Source organism: Lethenteron reissneri, chromosome 29 (assembly GCF_015708825.2).
Source record: "Lethenteron reissneri isolate LAM-NWPU_2019-01 chromosome 29, ASM1570882v1, whole genome shotgun sequence".
Lineage (NCBI taxonomy): Eukaryota > Metazoa > Chordata > Hyperoartia > Petromyzontiformes > Petromyzontidae > Lethenteron > Lethenteron reissneri.
Window position 1 is genome coordinate 1,168,638 of NC_083807.1, and position 15,034 is coordinate 1,183,671.

General features: G+C 51.7%; 1 protein-coding gene across 3 annotated transcripts in view; it reads left to right on the forward strand.

Annotated features, from left to right (window-relative positions):
• LOC133349122 (adhesion G protein-coupled receptor F5-like) overlaps positions 1–13,729 on the forward strand; it is a 29,188-nt gene extending 15,459 nt beyond the window's left edge. For all 3 annotated transcript variants that reach the window (XM_061562327.1, XM_061562329.1, XM_061562328.1), the window contains exons 10-21: positions 256–468; positions 2,026–2,136; positions 3,330–3,523; positions 4,405–4,581; positions 5,498–5,627; positions 7,159–7,360; positions 7,900–8,095; positions 9,053–9,937; positions 10,292–10,333; positions 11,188–11,235; positions 11,565–11,613; positions 11,940–13,729. In XM_061562327.1, coding sequence (XP_061418311.1) covers positions 256–468; positions 2,026–2,136; positions 3,330–3,523; positions 4,405–4,581; positions 5,498–5,627; positions 7,159–7,360; positions 7,900–8,095; positions 9,053–9,937; positions 10,292–10,333; positions 11,188–11,235; positions 11,565–11,613; positions 11,940–12,067 — 2,375 coding nt within the window. In that variant the 3' untranslated portion in view covers positions 12,068–13,729. The remainder of the gene's footprint in view (positions 1–255; positions 469–2,025; positions 2,137–3,329; positions 3,524–4,404; positions 4,582–5,497; positions 5,628–7,158; positions 7,361–7,899; positions 8,096–9,052; positions 9,938–10,291; positions 10,334–11,187; positions 11,236–11,564; positions 11,614–11,939) is intronic.
• The last annotated feature ends 1,305 nt before the right edge of the window (positions 13,730–15,034 follow it).

Consider the following 15,034-nt stretch of genomic DNA (forward strand, 5'->3'; position numbering starts at 1 on the left):
GGGCAGGGAGGGGAGGGGGCAGGGAGGGGAGTGGGCAGGGAGGGGAGTGGGCAGAGAGGGGGCAGGGAGGGGAGTGGGCAGGGAGGGGAGGGGGCAGGGAGGGGGCAGGGAGGGGAGGGGGCAGGGAGGGGGCAGGGAGGGGAGGAGGCAGGGAGGGGAGTGGGCAGGGAGGGGAGTGGGCAGAGGAGGAAATGTTCGCAACGCGTGGTGATGAGGAGGCTGCAGGCGTGAGCTGACGAGCGTCTCTCCGTGCAGGGACCTACACGTGCCAGGTGCAAGTGGGCTCGTTCGCTGTGCTCAGGAGCAGCGTGGTGTTGGAACTGATGCCAACCATCAACCCGCAATCGGGGTCCCTGCCTTCCGAGTCGGTGAAAGAAGGCGTTTCATCCTACGTGACCTGCTGCCTGCAGCAGCAGTTGCCGAACTTGACAATAACGTGGAGTGTCGCCAACACGTCCACGAACCACCGTGAGTGGCCCACGTGGGCAGCGGTGAGAGCGAGAGGCAACGGTCGAGAGATAGTTTGACATATTCATTTAACAAAACGCTTCTCAATAATACCGAGTTCCCATGACATATAATCATATATAATAGGCAACGTTGGGCCCTTCTTCAGCTCTCTGGTTTCTCTGCGTGCTACGAATGATGAACATTTCTCGACATGTCGCCGATTGTAGTTTTCTTCGACGGACGCGCTCAGCTTGCTCCGTGTGTGCCCTTTCACACCACTGCGACCCAGCAGCAGCAGCAGCAGCAAACACCACTTTAGCTTGACGAGGTCTCCCAGCACGCACGTCTGGCCTGAACAGACTGTTGGGGCAAGTGCTGTGAGCGAGCACCGATGAAGGCCCGCACGGCACACGAGGGGACGGGTGGCCAGCATCACGCCCGGACGTTTTTGTCTACCCAATGCCGATGTTTACACACCGCACCAGCTACTCACTTGAGGCTCAGTCGACCTAGGGGAGGCCAAGAACCGGTTCAGTACACACGCACACACAACAGCAACAACCGCCATTCGGCACGATGTGTCTATGACGTCACCACGGCGCCGGTGCCAGGCTATGTGCACACTAAGGCCACTTGAAGTGTCGAAGCCTCGTTGTGCAGGTCCTGGGAGAGACGCAGCAGGTGCCATGGGTTGACCGACTGAGATAACCGTCAGATGCATCACCTGTGCCCCCTACTGCCAACTTGCTGTGTTTTAGCTGGCCGGCTCTCTGCTCGACGTTGTGAGCACACACGCACACGCTGGCACACATGCAAGCATGCACACAACCCACACGCCTACCTCGGCGCTCCCTCCACCAAACATTCATTTCAGCCGGGTCCGTTGGAGTCGGTGAGCCAGAAACTATTCCCGCACCCAGCACACCACATCCAGTATGCCTCTCGCTGTGGCCGCGGCCACGCGTGCCACTCCTGCGGAGTACACGGCCACGCGAGGTACCCAGTGAGAAATGGAGCCCCCCCTTGTACTCCGCCTCGAGTTCCGCCGCTGGTACGAATGGCTGCTTTGAACGCCCATCCCGTGTGCGTTGGATTACCGCAGAACATCCGCTTTATCCAAATGTAGGAAGGAGAGAGAGAAAAAAAATCGAACTGATGCGTTTACGTCAGTCCAAACAAAGAGTTAAAAGTTGACTGAATGTAAGTAACGCCATCGTCCAGCTGTGCGCTTTGTCACGCCCATGCCAGAGGCACGAGAAGCTGGGGTCGATCGGACCGCAGCTCTGCGAGTGGGCCACTGAGTTGATGAATGTGGCCAGATTTCTCCTCTTGCAGGTCCCCCCAATAGCAACGCAACGTTACACGCAAGTTTCGTTCGTATTGGATCATCGTGACGAGAGAGTTAACGCGTCCGCCCCCACTCCCCTACCTCCTCCACCCCCCTGCCCGGTACAGGAAGGCAGAGCTCATGCAAAGGTGATGCTTTCGTGAATTCCGTCGTGTGTGATTGCGGTGATTGATATTGGCTTGCAACTTTTTGTTGCGAATCTCTGCTGCGTTTTGCTTGTCCTGCAGTGACGAATTCGAGTGGATGTTCTGATTACCTGCACACGTGCAACGAAACCAATTACAAGTGTTCCACAAACAATAGCAGCAAGGAAATCAACGTGACCTGCATTAAAGAAGGTACGGCGCGCAAATGCATACGGCACTGCCACTCACTGAGCCACACACAGTAGAGATGACTGATGGAAAAATGTAAAAGCGCAGCCCTGCAATTACCTGGACGTGTGACTGCTGGGAGCTCTCGAAGGCATCTTGCCGACTCTTCTATGTTGACCAGACATCTTGTAAGGGGCGGAAGCACCTACACTTTGTATGTGTGTATGTTAAACTTCTTTCGCACCGTACGGGCCAACTGTGCTAGTCGGAGGTGCGGGGGAAGGACAACAAACTAAACACAAAAAGCAGTTTTCAAGTCGAGATTTTAAAGCGCATAGCTCCACTCGCTTCCTGATACCGGCGTGAGGAAACGTGACCACCACCCCCCCGCCCACAACCACAGAGATACCCCCCCGCCCCCGCGCTTTATAATCATCAAATAATTAATTCGCACAGGTAAAGAAAGAGGGGCAGCCCTGAAATGACCTGTGCACTTCGCTGCTGGCAGAAGGGCCCCTACCGGAGGGAGTTCGAGAGAGCCCCTCTAGAGGGCATTTGGCCGCTGTCCTGGAAGAGGATGGGAGTGCCCACACTGCACCGTGTGTGCACCTGGTGGCGTGGGCACATCCACACTGCTGTGTGTGCACCTGGTGGCGTGGGCACATCCACACTGCTGTGTGTGCACCTGGTGGCGTGGGCACATCCACACTGCTGTGTGTGCACCTGGTGGCGTGGGCACATCCACACTGCTGTGTGTGCACCTGGTGGCGTGGGCACATCCACACTGCTGTGTGTGCACCTGGTGGCGTGGGCACATCCACACTACACCGTGTGCATACTGGCAGTGGAGGGAGGTGGCGGGGTAGCGAGGGATGGATTTAAGAATCTTGCTCCATTATTGAAACTGCCGCGCCGGGAGGTGGAATCAAAGCGGCGACGTCTGGATCGCGAGTCCAGTGCGTGCTGCACGTGACACCGCGCCAACATCCAAGCGGCCCTGCAAGGGACAGCGGCGTTTTCTTTCTAAATATATATTTTTTTAACGAAAGGCAGAACCAGCATGATGAAGTATGCTCAAATAATGCTTCATAACCCCACGACGTGAGGAGGCCCTCTCCCGGCAGTGGAATGCAAAAAAAGAGTGGCTGTACACGCACACAAATTAGAAGCTTGACAATCACGATGCTTGCCTTGCCCATTGCGTCGTGTGATTTCAGGTGACTCTTGCCCAGCAAATCAAACAGGGAAGTGGAATTGGACGATAACGGCGGCAGGCACAACAGCATACCAGACCTGTGAATCCAATTACACCGGATTAATAAGCCGGTTTTGCAGTAAGAGTAACACATGGGACGTTGAAAACGACAACTGCATATCGACTAAACTCAAAGACATCATGGACAAGGCGACGGTGAGAAATGGCTCAAAGCAGATTGAGGGGGAGGAGGATGTGGGGGGTGGGGGTTTGGTGTTAGTTCTGTAAAGAGGTGGGGGGGGTAGTTCTGTAAAGAGGTGGGGGAGGGGGGGTAGTTCTGTAAAGAGGTGGGGGAAGGGGGGTAGTTCTCTAAGGAGGTGGGGGAGGGGGGGGTAGTTCTCTAAGGAGGTGGGGGGTGGGGTAGTTCTGTAAAGAGGTGGGGGGGGGGTAGTTCTGTAAAGAGGTGGGGGAGGGGGGGTAGTTCTGTAAAGAGGTGGGGGAGGGGGGGGGTAGTTCTCTAAGGAGGTGGGGGAGGGGGGGGGTAGTATGTGAAGAGGTGGGGGAGGGGGGGTAGTTCTGTAAAGAGGTGGGGGAGGGGGGGGTAGTTCTGTGGGGGGTAGTTTTGTAACGAGGTGGACTGAATGAGGCTTTTGTTCGAAATCGTCTCAGGGGAAGGTGGAACTGAGACGGCGGCTACGCTCAGAACCGACCCCCCAGGGTACATGGCGAATCAGGGCGACCTCCCTGGGCCCCGCAATTTGGGGGGGGGGGCACTTCGACGTCATGGTAGTGTCAGACGTAATCCCGCAGAGTTTGAAGGCGTCGGGGTGCCCGCACTGTCGTGACTTGCTCCGGGACCCACACAACTCTGCGGTCGGCCCTGGCTACGCTGGACGTGGCCTGTAATGTGTGCACGTACGCTGAACTTCTTTCGCACCGTACGTAGCCAACCGCGAGGAACAAAAGCAGAAGTCTCGTGGTCTGCGGTGTGGCGAGCGAACACAGTTGCAGACGGGATGGAATAAGTGACATTCTTTGTAAGAGTGATCGTGGTAATTTGCGTGTCGATGCGTTCCGGGCGGTGTCTCTCGCACTAGACGGCAAATGCCGGCAAAGACCTGGACTCGAAAGTTCCGGATCTGATCAAGGAACTGTCCGGGTACCAGCCTAACCAGATACCCGCCAACGACGTGAAGGATGTCAGCTTTGTGATCAAGCTCTTGGCCAATGTCATTTCGCAAAATAACATCCCCATCAACAAAACCGTGGCGGAGGTGAGAGACGCTTTATTTCAAATGCGCACCAACAGAGAGGCGGTACAATACAGTTTGTTTTGGGTTACATCGCGTAAATATATAAATGTGTGTTGTTGAAACCCGCTGCCACCCTACACAGCCAACTAGTAAGGGTTGTCACGTAAACATAACATGGCTAATTCGTCACTAGTACAGCACACCGGTGTGTTGGAGAGAAAATTACAAAATCTACACGTTTATATATTTACGCGATTTAACCCCCCCCCCCCGCCCCCACCGTATGATGGATATTGGTGGCGAATGCCGACTACATGTTAAAGAGGCTGTAGCCGGAGCCCGAGCACAGCGTCGTCTGTGCTCGGGCTCCTGGACTGCGTTGTCTGCTTCTCCTTCCCCAGGGCGCGCGCCCTGGGGAAGAGCTTCGAGATGCTGTTTGTCGGAGGTGACCCAATGGGTCCTGAGTTGACAAGTCTGAGAACCCGGTGCAATTCATGGCGCGCCGCCTCTGGTTAAAGCGGGAGGTCAAGTGTAGACAGTTGATCGACCCATCGCCAATGACTGCACACACATAAAACACGTTTATACATTTGACTCTGCACTGGAATTGGCAAAAAAAAGAGAAAACTATCGTTTAGTTTCGAAGTGACAAACGTGACTCTCTCTCAGTGGTGGAGCGGGTGGGGAAGCACTGCCCGATGTTGTGTGGCCTAGAGGCCACTAGAAGGGACCTCAGAGTTAGCTCTCCAATACCCACTTCCGTGGGCCGCTCGATTACATGGAGCGTCGCACGGCTGTCCGCAGGAAGATGGGTATTCTGGCAGTGTCACCTGACATCATGCTTCTGACACAATCCCGAGAGCACGATTGAGATAACATTTGACAAAAAATAGAATTTTTTAAAATTTACCCGGTTGTCCTTGTCCGTACCTTTCAGGATTTCTTCACTTCTGTGAGCAAAGTGCTCGATATAACTTTGAAAGTTTCGTGGGATAAACTTAACGACAATGGTAACAACAGCGCCTCGCTGCTGAAGAGTGTCGAGACGTTTGTGGAGGCAATCAGCGGTGAGTCAGCACCAGCGGCACAACGGCAGCCACAGCGGCGGGGATGGCAAGGAGTGAAATGGTGCCCGCTCTGTCCTCTCCCTCTCCACGGCACAGTTGTACTCTGCGTACGCGATAGCTCTGCTACTGCCGCAGAAAATAATAATAATGTCTAAAACTATTTTTCTTATTTACTAGGTAAGGCAAACTGAGCTGTGTAGCTCTTTTTTAGAAGCGACCTGGCAATCACAAATGATAGCTCAACGAAGTGGCTTATCATCCTGTGTAAATGTATAGCAGCAATCAAATACTCTGAACGCATGACGTTGATTATAAATGTTGAGGCGAAAACGAGAGGACCTGGAGAAAAATCCACGCGACCATGGGGAGAGAGACACGCAAACTTCAAATATTTAGGCGTCAGGGTCTGGATCGAACCCACGACCTCCTGTATACCAGGCGAGGCAGTTAACATCTCCCCACCGTGACGCCATATGTATCCAGAAACGTGACTTTGAGTTGTTATTTTACATAGCGCTACACATGACAATTGCAGCTCGCAATGCTGGCCAATTAGTAAGGGGGGGACAGTTTCCGATTGGAGGCGTGGGAGAACATACGCGAGGTGCACTGCAGCCAGACCGCCGCTGCCAACAAGTGCCCCGATCTCTCTGTGCCCTGCCATCAGGGGGCTGATGTTTGCTTTGTGCTATACAGTATAACCGCAATTTGATTGATTTTAGGGTAATTTTCGAATTTGGCAAATTTGGATGGTGACATCGGCACACAATGGCCTCCTCTTGCAAATGATGCCACGGGATCTTTAACATCCACTGTGAAACAGAAGGCGCGTTGTGCTATTACGGTTGGTACATCAGCACCAACAGCTCTGCAATTTGCATTTTAAACGCGTAATTTAATGACTATATCAACCGGAATGCACCCAATCACGTTACGATCTCAGAAGCTAAGCAGATTTGAGCCTGTATAGTGCTGGCATGTGTGACCACAATACACGCAACAGGTGGCTGTGGGGCTGGATATGGGCAGCAAAATGCAGTGCAGCAGAATCCGCTGTGGTGCTGTGCGTAGATTCATCCACAGCTCGGCTCCCGCCTTCAGCACCCCGCGCCGAGCCAGCGTGGGACACGGTCAGGTAACCCCCCACTCAGCCGCGTGGCGTCGGGAAGCCCTCATCCAGCAGTGGATTGGCAAAGCATCGGTACAGTACACGTACAGTGCGGTATAACTGCCCATTACGCTGCTCAGCTGCTGCGAGTTGGACCGTCACATCGCGAGGCGATAAGAGCTGGCGATGGCTTGGGGCAGGCCTTCATCCAGCAGTGTATAAAGCAAGGCTGAAGAGGCTGAGAAAACAATGCATTGCTTCTCCGACTTGTACAGGTTGGAGAGCTGCAATTTAACCGCGAACCCATCAACAGGTTTCACTTGTTCCCCTAACTTTTGGTGACCTCACGCACCGACTCACTGCCGCCCCCAACACTGCCCCCATTCCCCTTCTTTCACCCCCCCCTCCACCACCCCACCGTAGATGTGGGTGAGAATGATACTTTTAATATCACCAAACCTAACGTGGCCGTGAATGGAACGCGGTACATGTCGGGCAAGTTGGCCACTGAGTACAGCAAGGTTTTCAATCATTCTCATAAAAACTCCAAAGTGAGCATCCCCCAGAATGTGGTGAAAGAATTGTTGAATTGGGGCAACTTGACTATCACAAGCATCCAATTCAGGTGTGTTGTCTTACATTACTTCTACTGGATGATGGTGGTGGTGGTGGTGGTGGTGGCGGGTGTTCACCAAACCAAGAACGAGCCAGGCTGAAACCTGCTGAGCTGGGCATGGTTCGAGCAGCAACCATCGTGCGATATCCACATTTGAAATCCGGCCGATGGGCGAATGAGACGATCAGTGTTTGTCGCTCTTACCTCCTGGAAATGTACGCGAAGGACGGTAGTTTAATATCCGTTTCATTCGCATGTCAGAGAACATTTTCATTTCCATCTGTGGGGCAGCTGTGTCTTCCGCAGAGGTGATGATAAGAGGTGCAGATATTATCTTTATGAATCGTGCACGTTAATCGATGATGGTGGAAAGCGATAGGGTGCTCTTAAGATGGGGAGTAATTTCTGACGATAACTATAAGGATGATTGTATGATGTATGATGACGAAAGGTGAGAATTGTTGTTAATGAGGACCACGGCGGATAGTGTATGAGAAATAGTGTGCGTTTTATTCTCATTTTGATGATGATGATGGTGGCTATTGCAGCACCCTGTCAGAACTTCTGCCAAATTACGGCAACAGCAGCAGTTTCAAGGTGGGGAGCGTTGTGCTCAGCACCGTCATCCGCAGCACCGTCATCCCCAACAACGCCACCGTGCACAAGAACATCAGTATGGAGATGGAACTCGGGGACAACGTCACGGCGAAGAACCAAACAAGTTGCGTTTTCTGGAAATTTGGGGTCAGTCGCGTTACACGTTAAACACTCCCCTACGTGGTATTTCTATACAAATACAATACTTACACACACCGCTTACACACACCGCTTACACACACCGCTTACACACACCGCTTACACACACACACGCAATGCCTACACACACGTAATAGTAATAATAATAATGCAATTTGTAACGTGCACTATTTTTCATGGACATATTTGACCCTGACTCTAGGCACGCAGCCAAGCTCAGTGTCGCCCAAAAGGCAGACGGAAGAGATGCTGCGCCCTTACAGAAGGACATGGGGCCTTAAAGTGTCTCCTCTTAAGAGTCGGGTCACATTGCTGATTCTTGATTTGAAGTTTTCGTGACTGCAAGGATTCATACTCTTTGGTTTTTTCGGTAAAGTCACTTAAGCGGTGTGGTGTTCTCGCTAAGTTGTCCCAACCTGAAGAAGGACGCTTGTGTTGCGCCCAAAACGTCGTGATTTAATTTATTAAATTTTTTTACCTACGTGACTTTACCGAAAAAAACAAAGAGTACACATGCTGCTTTTGCTGCTGCTGTGAATGTGCAGCCGCAGCGGCAGCAGCGGAACGACGAAGCTGCTGCTGCTGCTGCTGGCCACGTTGCAGACGGCGGAGGCTGCCACGGAGAAACGACTCCCGGCAGAGGTTGCTCTGCAGTGGAGAGGTCTCCCGTGAGCTCGAGTGCGGGGTGACAGAGAGTGGAGAGGGATAATGGTGGATGACTCAAAGTCGAGGTGCTGTGGCACAGGCGGCAGGCGATCTTGTAGCTGACCTGGCCACCTCTAGGACCAATGACCACAATTAACACCAGGGGTTTCATTGTGTCTTGAGGGTAACAATAAAGAACACAAGGAGGGATGTTATGCATCAGTGCCAGTCCGTCGTCATTACATTTAAAGCTGCGCTTGTGTCGCCTCTGCACCGTGTTGTTTTTCTGTTCCCATACAGGAGAACAACACCAGTGGCAACTGGTCAAATGATGGTTGCAACACCACCACCAAGTCCCCTGGCAACGTGGTGGTGTGTAGCTGCGACCACTTGACCTCCTTCTCGGTGCTCATCTCTCCCGAGGCACCCGACGACGTGATCCTCTCCAACATCACCTACGCGGGCGTGGGCATCTCCATAGGTGCGCTCGTGTGCGCCCTCGTTCTCGAGGCCGTGGCCTGGCGCTCCGTCAAGATGCACGTAAACTCGCGCATGCGTCACATCATCCTCATCAACATCTGCGCGTCGCTGCTCTTCGCCGACGTGTGGTTCATCGTGGCCGCGTCCGACGTCAGCACCAAGTACAACACCAACCTCTGCCTGGCCTCCACCTTCCTCATGCACCTCGGCTACCTCTCGGTCTTCTTCTGGATGCTGTGCGAGGGCCTCTTCCTCTTCTACCTCGTCGTCATCATCTTCAGCCGCGTCCCCATGAAGCATCTCAGGGCGGCCGTGTTCGCCGTGGGCTACGGGGCGCCGGCCGTCATCGCGGTCGTCACCATCGCCGTGACGAAGCCGCGCGACGCGTACACGCGGAAGGGAGTCTGCTGGCTCGACTGGGAGAACAGCCGGGCTCTGTTGTCCTTCGTCGTACCCGCGTTGGTCATCGTCGGCTTCAACACCATCATCCTGGTGGTGGTGCTCACCAAGATCCTGCGCCGTCGCAGCGTCAGCGCGGCCATCAGCGAGAGCCCCTCGGTTCGCGTCAAGCAGCTGGCCAAGAGCATCGCCGTCATGATGCCCGTCCTCGGGGTCACGTGGGGACTCGGCATCTTCGCTTTCAGTAAAGAGAACAGCAAGAACCCCGCTCTGCACTACCTGTTTGCCATCTTCAATTCCCTGCAGGTGCGAGCAACCCACACACATATTCACCCGGTGTTGCGGAAATTGGTTGAGTTTCAAGGACTGTAATATTGTTTTCAAACAGGTTTCCATAAAATACAACCCAAACAATTCCACCGACACCACAACACCGCGACAAAGCAATTGAAGCCCTGCTGATTTGCACATGGTATACTGCACGGTACAAGTCAAAGGTGTATCGAGTATATGTAACATTCATTATGGAGTTAGACAAACATGCAAAGTCCAGTACCTCTGAGGATATCCCTCGAGACTCGGTGAGATTTTTTTTGGGTGAAAAAATTTCACATCACGTTTATAAAGCGCGTCCCATTTTGTTTGTTGTCGTTACGGCAGGGTCTCTTCATCTTCCTGTTCGACTGTCTGATGGACAAAGAGGTGAGTACCCACACTTCATTCACGTCCCCATACAACATCAATCGATAACGCCTCATTTGTTCTTCTGCACATTCGTGATACATTCTTCCTCTCTAATTGCTTGCTTGCCCCGTCACTGGCTTTGGCAGCAAGCCCTCAGATCATCGTCATTGGTTCGGGTCGGACGCGTGGTCTCTTGCTCGATCGGTTGTTTGCTCGCCTGTGCCAGCCTCTTACATTCCATTATTAATGTGTGCGCTCGTGGGCGGAAACAATCATGCCCCATTCTTCAAAGGGTCGAGATGTGCCTCTCGTTTGCCCAACCAGCCCCTGCATAGGCTTCTTGGACAATTATAATGAGCCAAGAGTAGTACGGCAAGATGGATAAACCATCGTGAGACAAAGTACAGGAGACCTCAGCTCAGGTTCAAAGCAAATTGTCACGTGGGCACTTTCTGCTCCAAATTAAAATTAACACGGTTAAAATGAGTAATTTAATAATAATAATAAAAAATAAGTTAATGTGTACAAAATAATGCTGCATACTCATTTGGTTGCATGTGATGTGATCATGATATGGTATCGGCATCTTGTGAACTGTAAAGAAAGTTGCACATTCACAAAGCCCGTCGGCGGCCCGGCTAGGTTAGGGCCACGTTCCCATGTGCAGCAGCAGGGATCAAGCACAGAGCACCGGACGTCTGCCTTGTCGACTGATGCGAGACGTCGGCAGGTGTTCACCAAAGACAAAATAAAAAACGGTGACTGTACTAGGACGGGCGATCGGCACCTTTGACCGGTCCCCACGCAAGTTCACAACGCCTACTCCGTCTGCCTCCATCCTCCCCCTCCTCACCCCCTGTGCTCGCTCGCAGGTGCGCAAGGCAATAAAGAAAATACTTGGCCTAGACCTGGCGAAACGTGTAAGTGTCGCCGTGCGCGCGTCAGTCGCAAGACGCAGTGCGAACAGCAGTCGCGTTTGTCTGCCTGCTGAGGATTCGGAGACAATGACTGTGCTGACAACAGAAATGTCCTTGCCTTGACGTGCACGCGCGTGTGTGCGTATGCTTCTGTGTGTCTGCATGTACGCGTGGGTGCACGCGCGTGTGTGCATATGCTTCTGTGTGCGTGTCTGCATATGCGCGTGGGTGCACGTGTGTGTGTGTGCGTATGCTTCTATGTGCGTGTGTCTGGATGTACGCGTGGGTGCACGTGTGTGTGTGTGTGTGTGTTTCCACGATGTCACCTGCAGAAGGGCGCCAGCAGTCAGGGGACGCCCGTTTCGCCGTACAAATCTCGCTGTGAGTACCCACAATGCAGAGGCCGTGATACCAAGCACAGTCGTTGCAGGCTGTCTCGACACCACTCTCAAGCATTACTGACGATAACTCCCCTACACCTCTAACAGCATAGGCTAAGCTGGTTTATTTGAGTTTTTGTCATCTTGGTGACCGAGGTACATTTTTCAAAAACCAGCCACCCTCGTCTCTTGAGTTCTCACCTGGTAAAAAAAAAACATTAAAAAACACACGAGGCTAAGGCCAAACACGAGCCCCAACCACCACACCCCATCGCTAACCTCGTGACCCCTTGCCACCCACCGCCCGGCTCGCTTCTCTCACTGCAGCCACGGCGTCGACGGACCCGCGCGTCACGGGGAAAGCGAGCCGCTCCGTGCGCGACCGCGTCAAGAAGACGATGCCCTCCCTGCCCGACCGCAGCACCAGCAAATACGACTCTCTCATCGCCGACTAGGGGCTCCACAAACCGTGCCCCCTCCTCACCTCCTCTGCGGAGTCAGCCCCTGGAAATCCTCTCCACCTACTTACATCATCACCATCATTATCGTAAAATTGTGGGGTTCCGGGTTGGGCTGCTTGTTGAATATTTATTCTGTCAATATTTCCCCACGCCCTACTGCGGGAACCCTATTCAATCCCTGAGGATGGCCACAATTGCGAGCATCTACAGCTGAATGGAATGTGGCCTATTTATGAAATGAGTCGATGGTTTCACAGATGCACAAAAAGTGAATGCACCATCACCATCCCAACAGTTCATCCAGGTACTCCAACACCGTGGTATGTCAAGGACACATTTCTTCTGCGTGACAGAATTCCTAACCGGTTGGCAGACCATACACAAGTCAACAGCAAATTTTTGATTCCATGAACGACTGATACATCTGAAGTGTCTGAAACGTACATTCAGATTCGTGGAACTGCTTATTTTTATTGTTTTTTTTTTTATCAATTACGGGTATTATAGCCACACAGATTCTCTTATTATTTAAGCAATAAAAAATATCACCGTCGTATATTAAATGTAGCAGTGGCGAGCTCAAACTTATGACGGGGAAACTTTTAACCGCTAGAATGTCAGCGAATCAAGACATTGCAAGGTATTGTGGACATAGCTTGTAAAAAAACACAAGAGACGTTAAGGAGTGGGTGTATTACCACAATCAGTCACGATCAATCCACTGATGGTTCATGACATCCCCAATCCATCGCCATATCTCGCGGTGTCTCGCAATGCAAGCTGATCTCACCGCATTGGTCGTCCTCTGGGGTATTGTCCCCTTCCTTATGCTGCCACTCTGTCGTTAGTCTCGACCACACAGGCATGACAACACCGAGTCAAGCAAAGGCTGTGGTGTATGGTCGTTCACATTTTTTAGGGAGTATTTTAAGAGGTGGTTATATTTTTTACGCACCAACATTAAACGCACTGTGCAATGTTTTGCATGAGCACTTAAATAAACGAACTCAGGTTATGAAAAAAAGCTTGTCAAAAATAAAACAAAGATCCCTCAAAGCCATAACAGACTGTTGGGGCAAGTGCTGCTAGCGAGTAGCACCTAATGAAGGCCGACACGTCACACGAGGGGGTGAATGGCCAGCACTACGCTCGGCCGCCTTTGTCTCCCCAGTGGCGATGTTCACACCGCACCAGGTGCTCATTTAAAGCTGAGTCGACCTAGGAGAGGCCCAGGACCGGTTCAGAAATATCATTGCTGGTGTTCGCCGTTCGCGGGAATCGAACTCGGGTAGCCAGCTTCGTAGAGCAGCGTGCTAACCACTGCACCACCGCTCCTGATTTTGCCATAAACACATCGGTGCTCACCTGCGCACACGATTACTCAATAGGGTGGGCACCTCCTTACTGAGCAATCGTTCGCGTGACCAGTCAAATCGTGGTGAGGTTTCAAGCTCTCCGGGTCTCACCAGCAGACCGTGGCCTGTCCAAGACACACGAATGGGCCCGCAGGGTGCTGGTGCTACTCTCCGTGAACACGGCAGTTCCCTGACGGTGCGGTACACAAACAATGGCACACAATGTCTGTTGGGATTGTGCATAGCTAAGGTCTGCTTTACCACCAAAAAATGTAAATGCGGTACTGTGACATTAAAAAGCTAAAAATAACGTAAAATAAAGCGTTTGCTATTAAAGTCCATCGTCAGCTGTGATCAATCCACTACTGATTGAAGACCTGCACAAATTTCTCGGCCAAATTTGCAGCCAAATTCATTTGTGAGCAGCACTGCCCGTGCGTTTCCGTGGGATATCACTTAAGTGAATTATATGCGATGCAGATTCATATTAATTTCTCAATGACATTTGCTGGCCTACTTTCAACAATATAACATCACGTCCACAACGATTTAACATATCAACAATAATGACATATCTACATGAATAAGATAATTTTAATATCATCAAAAATACATCGCCATGTCAACAATATAATATTAACATCAACACGTATGGAAAATAGCAGCAGCTGTACAGTTATATCACCACAACTGAAACTACATTCTAACCACAACTTCATCACCGCAATCATAACACTCACATTATGAGCACAATTAACCCCACATAACCACAACATTATAGACAAATTATAACTACAACTGATACCTCAAGCAGTCATAACCACAACGATATCTACCACATTGTAAGCATTATAACCACCATAAACATTCTGACCAGAGCCACGTTATACACAGTCATCTTATGACAGCTGCCACAATATAACCACAACCGTAAAAGCACCATATCGTGCTGTACAATTATTGGTGGGGTCCCAACAATAATCGATTCACTCGTAGGGGAAAGGGTCAACCGACTAAAGTTCCACACGAGCTAAAGATTCAGTGTCCAGTGTCACACACAGAGCGTCTCTGTATTATGCGGTCGCATTTCTTTACGCGCACACAAGGCGCTTGCCACAAATGAACCACAACAGCCCGCTGATCTCGTACAAGGAGCATAAACCACCACCATCATCACCACCACCATCATCACCATCACCACTACCACCATCATCACCACCACCACCATCATCACCACCACCATCACCACCACCAACCATCACCACCACCGCCATCATCACCACACCACCACTACCACCATCATCACCACCACCATCATCACCACCACCACTACCATCATCATCACCACCATCATCATCACCACCATCACCACCACCACTACCACCATCATCACCACCACCATCATCACCACCACCATCATCACCACCATCATCATCATCACCACCATCACCATTACCACCACCATCATCATCATTACCACCACCATCATCATCACCACCACCACCACTACCACCACCATCACCACAATCATCATCACCACCATCATCACCACCACCACAATCACCATCACCATCATCACCACCACCACTACCACCACCATCACCAC